This window comes from Anas platyrhynchos, chromosome 2 (assembly GCF_047663525.1).
Source record: "Anas platyrhynchos isolate ZD024472 breed Pekin duck chromosome 2, IASCAAS_PekinDuck_T2T, whole genome shotgun sequence".
NCBI lineage: Eukaryota > Metazoa > Chordata > Aves > Anseriformes > Anatidae > Anas > Anas platyrhynchos.
The window spans coordinates 104,931,705-104,942,864 of NC_092588.1; the positions used below are offsets into that span (position 1 = coordinate 104,931,705).

Here is an 11,160-nt window from a genome sequence, read left to right on the forward strand (position 1 = left end):
TCACATATATCCCGTCCTTGAAGCCAGCTGCTGGCAACAATATTTTTTTAAATTCCTCAATTGGGTGATGTGAGAACACTGTCATGGGAACCTCTCATAGTCGTCCTGGTAGCTTGGTTTGCTCAGCTGCAGCAAGTCGTGGCCTCCTTACTGTTTCAAAAATCCCTCAACAATATACAATCAAAACATACATATTCATTATATTTCTGAGAAATACTGAACATATACCATTTCCTGGAATTTAATAAAATATGTAAAAGTTCCCAATGAATGTGCATGTCTTTCTCTTGTTGGTCTTCTGGGGCCTTCTGATGGTCATCAGTATTCTTCCTCACCATATGCACTTTTTGAACCCTATTCTCAAGCATGCTCAGCTGTATGCAGTTATCCCCCACTGGGCAAATGCCTACCACGAGTTTCATGTCCTGCTGGACTTGGGATATCGTGTCCTCGTCCTAATATATGAGTTCCTTTGTTCTTACAGTTGACTTATTATTAGTGGGTTTCAGTCTACAACTTCCTCGTAAGGGGGTGTCGAGAGGCAGGAGACCTTTTCTCCATTAACACCAGTGACAGGACCTGCGGGAACGGGGTTAAGCTGAGGCAGGGGAAATTCACAGAGAGGGTGGTTGCACACTGGAACAGGCTCCCCAGGGAAGTGGTCACTGCACTGAGCCTGTCTGAATTTAAGAAGAGATTGGACTGTGCACTTAGTCACATGGTCTGAACTTTTGGGTAGACCTGTGCGGTGTCAAGAGTTGGACTTGATGATCCTTAAGGGTCCCTTCCAACTCAGGATATTCTATTCTATGATTCTATGAATTCACAATTGCAGATACATTGTACCAGTGCATGATATTTATTTTCATATTGCTTTTAATATAGCAGCTTTAACACACCCCATTATCATCAAGGTGATCGTTATGATTAAAAGAATCAATATAATGTTTTGTATTAAATTTGTCCACCACCCAGATAAATAAATTTCTAATTTACCAAATATTGTCCTAACCCGATCTGTCTCAAAACTTTCTGTTTTCTCTACTGGCTAATGTGATTTTTATGATCCTTTCTAATTGAGCTTTAAGGGGTTCTGTCATGTTTGGAATGTGGATACTACAATTTTCAGGACATTCTAGTAAGTATCCACATAAGCCATGTTTTCTGGCTAAAAGTAGATCCAATGCTTGCCTATTCTGTAGAGTCATCTTATCAGTACTTTGGGCTTGTTGATTTAAGTCCTGTAGGCTATTTTGTGTAGCATTTGCCAAGAACTGCACCTGCCCTCTTAAATTGTCTATAGCAAGCCTATCAAGTAGACTCATAGACTGAGAACTATAGATAGATTCAAGCACCCATCCATCAACACTTCCAGTTTCAGGCTTTTGCCACTTATCTGAATTTATTGTACTTTTAGACCATGCACTAACAGGAGGAGTAATAGAGTTTTTTCTCCATAGTGGACATAAGGTTAACAACCTTAAGGTTGGACTCTAATTCTTAGCAAAGCTGAAGGTAAGGCCTGTGGCCAGTTCATTGAGGTTTCTTGACACAGCTTGCCTAACTGAGTTTTGAGAGTATGATTCATTCTTTCTACTCTGACACTAGACTGGAGCCTGTAGAGGGTATGTAGATCTCAGTTAATACCTAATAGTCTACTTAATTCAGTAAGTACCTTGGCTATATGTGGACCTTTATATGATGGCATTCCTAAAGGTACTTCCCCTTCCCCTTCCCACTTCCTCTCCTCTTTCCTCTTCCCTCTTCCTTTTCCCTGCACAGTCCCTTCCTAATCAGGGATGTACAGCCAAAGCAGCTAATGCAGCCAAGGACCAGACAGCAGCAAGAACCGTGCAGGCCAGCAAGAGCAGAGCTGAGGGTGAGCAGGTACACCTTTGACCTAGGAAGCAAGCTGCCCTGGGAGCTGGACTGACAGTCAAGCCCTCCCTCCCACGCTGGCATTTTCATGCTCTATCAAAGTTCATCCACTGCAAAGTGCAGAGTGGACAGCCACCAAGGAAAGACCCAGAGAACTTTGGAGACAGAGTTTTATTGAATGGAAGGAAATTTTGGCATTGATAGCCTGGATGGGCAACCCTCGTCCCATTCGTGCTGAAAGGAGGGCCCTTGCTGGATTTCTCCATCTGGACCCTTCTGTGTGCTGGATGGCCTCTCTGGTCCCTTGCTGACATACATTGGCACTGTTCTTCGCACCTGCAGAGTTCAACACAAACCTCTGTAGTTTTGCATACACAGAGACGTGCAGAGCAACACTGCAACTCTGTTCAGGACAGAAATGAGGGGATCTGACGCTGGCTGGAGACAGCAGGCCTGTGATGCAGTCCCTGTGATGCAGTCCCAAACCCTGTGTCCACTCCCATTCCTGAATACTGTGTTGCGGTGCTAATAGGCCTGGCGCTGAGGCAGGCAGGGTCTGGGACCTCGGGCTGAGCAGGTATCGACCCCGAGGGCAACGCTTCTGGCGGTCCATATTCTGGGAGGAGAAGGATGGACTCTGGCTTGAGAAGGGAGAGCCAAACACGGGATGAACGCGGCTGCCGACCCTTCAGTTTGCAGCTGCCTGAGCCCCACTGTGAAACGTTCTCCCCAGTGCCCTGTGGCTGGAAGGGGCGTCTGTTGTGAGGCCTCCCGCTCCACAGCTGGCTGCTCTCCATGCCACGAGGTCCATCAGGAAAATGCTTCTCTGCACAGTCACTACAGGAGCCCAGGGCACTTACCCAGCTTGACTTCCTCTGCCTCGGCCCAGCGGGGGGTGCAGGCTGGTGACCCATTTGCCAAAGCTGTTGGCAGCTCTGCGCCTCTTTTGCTGACCGATTCCACCGCAGCACTGCCAGCTCACTGCAAGCACACAGCGGGACGAGGTGGTGTGAGCACCTGGAGAGCACTCCCAGACGGGGCTCCCAAGCAGGCCGTCTGCTGGGGCTGCAGAAGGCCGGTGCCAGGAAAAGCCCCTCTTTCCAGCAGGGCTGGGGGAGTGGGAGGAAGGGCATTGCATGGGAGGAAATACTGCCCGCATCGGGAGAAATTTACCACTTCAGCTGCTCCTGCAGATCCCTCTCTGCATCGTTCTCTCCCTGTCGCTTACGGGCCACCTGCCCTATGATGCACGTCGCCACCTCCCTTAGGGTCCCGCATGTCTGTGCAGAAAGACTCCTGCAGCAGCAAGGACAAAGTTGCTCTCACCATTCAGCTGCGAAACCCCTACCTCTTCCCTCAACCAGCCACCCTTTCCCGGCGAGGCCCCATTTGGCTGCCCTGGGCTGTGGAGAGGGCCCTGGCATTGGGCTCTAAGCCAGGTCAGACTTCCTTCGACTTCCCAGGGCTCCGTAAACAACCCCATGGCTCAGGGGCTGGCTTCCTTGACCCACAGGTGCCTCAGCACCACTCCACTACCCCAGGCCTTGGCTGCAGCTGCTGCACACTTACCGCTTAGGGGGAACAGGGCTGTCCTCCTGGGTTCTGGGTGGCTCTTCTTCATCCTCGTCCCACTCCCCCATCATTCTCTCTATGAGGTCAGGGCTCGACTGCCCTGAGTCGCTCTCAGACAGAGAGCTGGAAGTTTCCTCCTCAGAGGAAGAGGATTCCTGCACAGGAATTACACTCATTACAACAGCCCTGCAGCGCTGTGCTGATACTTCCCAGCATGCAGCTCCCTCCCACCGTCCGAGGCACCCTCCACACCACTTCTGACAGGGACCCCAGGGGGACTGCGAAAACAACCAGCACGAGGCCATCGGTGCGCTCCCAGGGTCATGTCCCAGCACTACCGGGGTTTTCTTAAAACTCCCTGTTGGTCTCTCTTGCTCAGCAAAGGCAGCAGCCCCCCACCCTGCAGTGCTGCAGCAATAGTGCTACTATGGTTGAGTGCTAGAATCACAGAATTGCCTAGGTTGGAAGAGACCTCAAGATCATCGAGTCCAACCTCTGACCTAACACTAACACCTTGCAGTCTCAGTTTCCCGGTGGGGAAGTGCTCCTTTAGTGCACAAATTCAAAGTACCTCGGTTGTTGGCGTCTCTACTTCTCTCATAGTTTTCGATTTGCTTAGTTCTGGGCTACGTGGCTTGGGTTGTTTCTTTTTAACTTCCTGCAGCTCTTTGTTCTTATTTTCCTCATCAGCCAAGAACTTCTGAATGTGTTTTGGAAGCTTCTCCTCAATCTTAAAGCACTTTTTCTAGAGTATAAGCAAAATACAAACACAGGCAGTTAGTAATGCTGTAGAGGGAGGGCTGGGGTGTCTCCCCCCTTCCTGCACTCTCTTCCACCCTCTCAGTCTTCTGCCCTTCTGTCAGCTCAGGGTTGCTTCCATGCTCCTGCAGGCTCAACCAAAGAGTCACCTAAAGAGCCCTTCAAAAATGTCCATGCAAGCTAAGCGACCATGGGGCTAGAAGCAACCTGACAGCTGGCTATCCCACCCGGGCAAGCCATGCAGTGATATTGCCATTGGAAGCATCCCTGGGTAAGCTCTTTGGGTGTGTTTCAGGAAGATCATGGGAGCGAAAAGCATCTTCTCAAATGACACAGTAAAGGGCTTCTCTTCAATTAAGCACCCAAAGAAACAACTCAGTGGTCACATGAAGGCACAAGTCAAGAATGTTCTGTGAATCAGTGTCCATTGAGTGATGCTATTCTACAGTTAAGTTAGACATACGTTCTGCAGCAATCCTTTCCACATACCTCTTTCCTCTGCTCAATAGTTTTGGAAATAAAGTCTACCATCCTGGGAGTCACTTGAGGAATTACTTTCTTTTCCTCTTCCTCTTTCTTTTCCTTCACAGAACTCCCCTGGATGGCCGGAAGCTTACTGCAAAGACACAATGGGACAAGGTGACCAGAGTGTGGGAGGAGCTGGTTTTGCATCATCTGCTTCCAAATGGTGCATCTGCTTCTGCTGCAAAAGGCTGTAGAGCCCCTGAATGCTTGATCTGGTCTCTGTCACGTCTCTCCGAGAGCTTGAAACAACCTGGGTGGTTGAGAACCAGCCCAAACCAACACTCGATAGTGTCCAAAAGATGCTAGGAGAACACCTGCACTCTTCCACCATCGCTCCTGGGGTAGTCTCTTCAGACTCGAGACACTGTGCTCATTGCAGTCTGAGGGAAGGCAAGACCTCCCAGTCCTGCAAGGAGCTGTTTCCATTAGTTACCCAGCTAAGAAACGATGCTGCAAGATGCTTGCCATGCAGCAAGAAATCACAAGGTAGTGGGAGGTGGGATAGCTGCACTTTGAGCACATACAGCTTCTGCATCCAGGAGAAACTGCACTCCTACACGGGCAAGAGCAGGGCAGCACCCTCACTTGTCTCTCCAGGAGTCTCACCTGGCATGACGCTCTGTCTTCTGAGCTTTCCGGCTGCTCTCTGACTTCACTGTCAGGGCAGGTAACCTCTCTGGAGAAAGTGTTGCTCGACGAAGGAGGCGCTTCTTGGGAAGATCCTCTGGAAAGAAGAAAGGAGACAACTTCAGTAAACCAACTCTGTTGTTATGGTAATAGTGTGCCAATTCTGCCCCAGTTCCAGCAAGAATGACATGCAGATCAGCTCAAGCCTGTGGCAACACCATTGGCAGGGGCCATTTTTGTCACTGTGGAGCCATGTTTCCTGAGACCTCGTAGGCCTTTTCGGACACTCTCTCCAGCTCTTTCTTCCTGGCTACACTGCACCATTGTTCCCTGGGGAATACCATTTTGATACCCTAATCTCTACCATGTGCTGAAATGGGGGACTCTCTGGGAGATGCCCATTCCCTCAAAGAGTCGTTCTGGGGTGGGGAATCGCTTAGGACCGGAGGAGACAGCTCTTGCATCTGTTCATCAGTCCCACGCACACACATTTGCTACAGAGGCATGCTCACAACAGAGGCAGTGTTTGTGAGGCATCTGAGAGCATGGAAGGAAGCTGAGTCAGAGTTTTCCGGGGTTTGCAGCACAGGCCGGGTAGTGGAGGCTACAGGAAAGTTGTCCTTCAGCACTCGCGGTGGACATTTGTGGTGCAGGGCTGTCCCGCAACCTTGTTCCACAATGGCTTGCTCGAGCTTTCCCACCATGGGATGGAATCACAGGAGGTGTCTCGGGCTTTTTCAGGCACTCTGTGGTAACCTCTGATCTAATCACCTCCAGACAAGAAGGAAGGAATCCTACACCCCTGCAAGTGACCCATGGGTCCCTTACCTTTCTTGCCTCTTTCTCCTCCTTTTGTCTGGTCTTCTTCTTTGCTGGGCTTCACTTGTCCTCCCAGACTCACTGTCGTTTGTTCTTTGCTGCGCTTCACTTTCCCTCCCAGACTCACTGTCCTTTCTTCTTTGCTTGGCTTAACTTCCCCTCCCAGACTCACTGTCCTTTCTTCTTTGCTGGGCTTCACTTGCCCTCTCAGACTCACTGTGTTTTCTTCTTTGCTTGGCTTCACTTTCCTTCTCAGACTCACTGTCTTTTCTTCTTTGATGGGCTTCACTTTCCCTCCCAGACTCACTGTCGTTTCTTCTTTGATGGGCTTCACTTGCCCTATCAGACTCATTGTCTTTTCTACTTTGATGAGCTTCACTTCCCCTCCCAGATTCACTGTCATTTGTTCTTTGATGGGCTTCACTTGCCCTCTCAGACTCACTTTCACCCTTGGCTTCTTAAACACTTTCTCGAGCTTGTACCTGGAAGGAAGAGGAAGGAACCATGCTGAAGATAGGGCACTGTGCCAATGTTCTCCTGTCCTTGTTGTGAGCATGGCTGACCTTGCAATAATCCTGCCTGCTGCTTCAGGGGAAAAACTTATTCCTCTCTAACTCAGCACCATCCAACACATAGCTACCTCTAACTCATAGCTCACAAAGCAACGTGCAACCCCAGCAGACTCAAGCTCCCGTTTGGACATGGAACTATTCCTCCTCTAGCCCGTGGGCCCAAGGGGAAGGCAATCTCGCTTCACAGGAGAAAAGAACCAGTGGGAGAATGCTGATGGAGAACGAGCCCAAAAAACTCTCTATGTCTATAGCAGCACAGTCATCTAAAGCACTACTGCTGTCCCACGTTTCTCCACGGAACTCCCTGCAAAACAGTCCTCCCAGCACTGAAGAATACCGTCACAAGCACAATCCACAGGGCCCAGCAAGGCAGCCCTCCCCCCAAGCATGAGCTGAGAAGCCGATCTCTTTCTCTGCTGAGAGCAGCAGGAACAAGCTTACTCACATTGGAAAGACAATGACACATCCAGAAGTGGTCTGAGAAGCAGCAGTGTCGAGGTGAGAGATGATGGAGTTGTTCATCTCTGGCATCTGCAATAGAGAGAAACAAGTGACGGGCGATGGGGACACTGGCAAGGGCTGGCTGCTTGGTCCACCTTAGCCCCACGGAGAGCTGCCTAAGGGCTCCAGCCTCAGCAAGCCTGGCTCTGCCTGCACCTCCATTCCCTGCCCAAGCACTGGGCTGCGCGGTGATCCCCACTGACACGCTGGCCTTTTGCCAAAAAGCAAGACCTCTCTCGGGGAGATCTCTTGCAGAGCCAGGCCACTGCCTGCAAGGGAAGTGCTCTACAGGGCCTGCTTTCCTGCAGACCACGAGGAGCCCAAATGGCTGAAGAAGCACGACAGGCCAGGAGAAAGCAGCCACCCAGTCCCTGGAAGGCATTTCAGAAGACATGGGTAGAGCTGGGAAAATGAAAATCCTACCATGAGAAGAGCTTCCAAAGTATCTGTTGTCCCATTCAACTTTTCCAGAAAGTCTTCATAGAATTTCATTTTAACATCCTTGCCCTCGATGATCAGCATGCCAATGTCTCTCCAAAGGAAGGCGATGTTCTGCCTGTCCTCTATGCAGACACGGAAGAGACGCGTGCTCCTTTCTATGCAAAGCCGCACTAAGCTCTCAGAAACATTGTTTTCTGAGGCGATCTGAGCATACGGCAGTTCCTCAAAATGCGCGTAGCCTGGAAAACAAGGGAAGAGGAACACACGCTCTTAGAGAGATGCTAAGCTGGCTAAAATCAAAGGTCAGAACTGGCAGGAAGAAGATCCTTATCCACAGTTTTTGGTGGGGAAAAAGGTGCTAGGACCCACAGCAAGCTGAATGGTGCCAGGCCATGGTAGTCTTGTCCACATGCCGTGTGCTCCTAATCATTAGACAGGAACACTCCCAACCACAGACCCAAGTTCCTGGTGCCACGGAGGGTCCTCAGGTAGCTGTGGCAGTGGAAGCAGCAACTGGAAGTTACAGGCCTTGTGGACTGGGGGTTTTGGAACGAGCCGCATTTTGCAAGCTTTTTCTGCTTGCAAAGAGGTGTTGAGAGCCAAGAAGAGCTCTGGCATTTGCCAGACATTCAGTCCTCAGTCTTCCTACCTGGAACGTCTATGTAGTCGTATCGGAGGTCATTGTTGTGCACAATAGCCTTAGCCAGATGAAACACGGGTCTCTCAACAGTCACGATGTCCTTTTCCTGGTTGGCCACTTGCTCTGTGACAACTGTGAATGTTCCAAGACCAGGAATGCGGACAGCCTGAAACAGAAGAGGGTGGATGAGAAGAAGCTTTGCAGGGACAAAGAGATGATTTGCCAGAGAGCGGGGAAGGCGCTTTGTGCCCTATCCACACCTGAGATACAACTGAGCAAGACGGGTTCCTTGGAGAGCTGGGAGAAGATGTGGACAGCCTGGACTTTTCCTTCTCACCCCCCGTCCCCAGGGAAGAACCAGGAAGTGCAGGAAAAGCCGACACACGTCCTTTGGCTCACTGAGATACAAGCGGGCTTTCCACACTTGGAACTCCCCTTGGAATAGTACCCCTGCCCAGTTCAGTAATCAGCTCTGGCAATGGGGGACTCAGGAAGCCCCAGGAAAAGTCCATCCCTTTTTCTGAAATCTGGGCCTGGACCTCACAGTGCATCTCAATTGACAGCGGAGCCCGTGGCCCAGCAGTGCATTACTGAGGCCTTCTGGAGCACTGGTCCTGCTTCCAAAGGAGGGAAGAATAACTGCTCTTGATGACAAAGTGCTCTCATTGCTTCATGGAACATCATGGTGTGAGGGAAGAAGAAGCAAGTCTCACCTGGTGGAGAGCCAGCTGTTGACTCAGGTAATGGGATGCGCTGGCCCAAATCTTAGCAATCTCTGGAAAACCAAGGAAAACACACGTCATGCTCTCTGACAGCAACATCAAAGCCACTCAGCACACCGCTATCCAAGGACCGATGCATTTCTAATGTACACTCTACAGGTGTCTTCTCGAGAGCCCAGCAGAGGCAGCACGACTCCTCAGGCTGCCCCAAAGAGGGCTCCTTGCCTTTCAGGTGCAGCTTTCCAGGAGTGACCTATCCCCAAGGCCAACCTGGCAGTGGACTGTCACACCACTGAGGGCACGGTGCTGTGTTCAGTGGGACTCTAGGAGGCTCAGGGCAGGCCCTGGTGTCTCCCCAGCAGGGAGCAGCTTCCCCATGTCCCCTGTGTATTGACAGGTGTCAGCAAAAACATGCTCAAAAAAGGAGGGACATATCAGAGAGCACAGAACTCAATTGTCTCACATAAGGCGTCCCAAAGGCAAAACTACCTGTTAATAGGATGTTACAGTTATGGCAGAGGAGAGGATTGGGGAACATATGTAGCCTGCTTCCTCACGGAATTTTTGGGTGCTTTTGAGTGTGCTCAAGAGAGCTGTATTTGCTGTCATTTCTCTGTCGTGTGCTCTTAGACTGAAGTGAATGGGGCAAATTTATCCGCAGTCAGCACATTCTACGTTTGCCACTGCTCTTTTCAAGTAAACTGCTTTGTAGAAATACTATTCTTTTAGTCAGCTTGTGGCAGTGACAAGCGGCAGGAAATCTGCCATTTCTTTGGGGCAAAAACTATTTCATCAGAGAGTTTGATATGCTGCGGATGTTGTGGTAATAAAAGTCTAGTAAGTAACGATTCACAGAATCACAGAATCATCTAGGTTGAAAGAGACCTCCAGTATCACCTAGTCCAACATCTGGCCTAACACTAACAAGTCCTCCACTAAACCATATCACTAAACTCTAAATCTAAATGTCTTTAAAAGACCTCCAAGGATGGCGACTCACCACTTTCCTCAGAAGCCTAATCCACTGCCTAACAATCCTTTCAGTAAAGATGTTCTTCCTAATAGCCAACTTAAACCTCCCCTGGTGCGACTTTAGCCCATTCCCCCTCGTCCTGTCACCAGGCACGATTCTCTCAATAGAAATAGCTGTGTCTTTTATATTTAAGATTCTACTCTATCAACTGAACCTTCTGCAGTTGCATACAATTGTCCTTCTCTAGTGTATCTCCCCCAGTCTTTCACTTCTAGTCATGGAAGTGGACAGAGGAGCTTTAACACATGAGTATATGCAGATATATGTGCAGCTTCCCCACATCACACCTCCCAGCACAGTGACGCTGCACAGCCCACAGAGCCCTCCAATTCTTCCAGCCAGCCAGGAGCTCAGGGTGGGCAGCGCCCACTGCCAGGCAAGGAGCAACCCTCAGGACTGGCAACTTTTTTTCTGGGGTACCGTAGGGAATACAGGGGCTGGGTCAGTAAAAAAGCCCCGGAGCGCCAGCTGCCAAGTCAGTCCCTCAGCCCTACGGCATGGTCAAGGAGGCCCTTTCCTGCAGACACCAGGCCTTCGCAGCCACCCCCACTGGCCTCAGGGGCTCCACACCAGTTTTCAGAGATGTCATTGACCCTGACAGCCCTCGTGAATTTGGGTCTTACCAGAATTTATGAGCTTCTCAATTGTTGGAGGCATGCAAGGCGCAGGGAAGTATTTTGCCATCTTAGTTCTACCCCTGCTGTGGCCTCTCACACCACCTTCTCCTCACTGCAAAACAGCTCCTCCGAAGCAGAGCAGTGGCAAGAGCAACTCTCTGGAGAGTGCCTCGAGTCCCCTCAGCCTCTCAGAGACAAGTGGGATGACGTGTGGCGACCCCAGGTTGAAAGGTGGCAGTCACCATTGTGAGGTAGGAATGTCGCACTATGACGTCAGACGGTGTCACAGAGGGGCTGCAGCGACCCTGCCCGGGCACTGCCCAGGGGGGACTCCGTAGCAGGTAGGGGCTGCAGGGGGCATTTGGGGGAGCTGCCTCCACCTCACTGTCTCCTGACCATGAGGGCTCTCCCCAGGCCGTAAGCGCTCATGGCCTGTAACTGCTGGTGGGTTTCT

The 11,160-nt window shown here is 50.6% G+C and overlaps 1 protein-coding gene across 1 annotated transcript; it reads right to left on the minus strand.

The window, feature by feature from the left end:
• Positions 1–2,034: 2,034 nt before the first annotated feature.
• Positions 2,035–10,846, minus strand: LOC140001653 (uncharacterized). The gene is made up of 13 exons (XM_072033963.1): positions 10,713–10,846; positions 9,048–9,109; positions 8,344–8,500; positions 7,677–7,933; positions 7,198–7,283; positions 6,190–6,662; positions 5,341–5,458; positions 4,699–4,825; positions 4,022–4,195; positions 3,448–3,605; positions 3,052–3,174; positions 2,739–2,859; positions 2,035–2,214 (listed from the first exon to the last, which is right to left on the minus strand). Exons 1-13 carry the CDS (start codon positions 10,771–10,773, stop codon positions 2,050–2,052), a joined length of 2,082 nt encoding a protein of 693 aa, XP_071890064.1. The 5' UTR covers positions 10,774–10,846; the 3' UTR covers positions 2,035–2,049.
• Between the last annotated feature and the right edge of the window lie 314 nt (positions 10,847–11,160).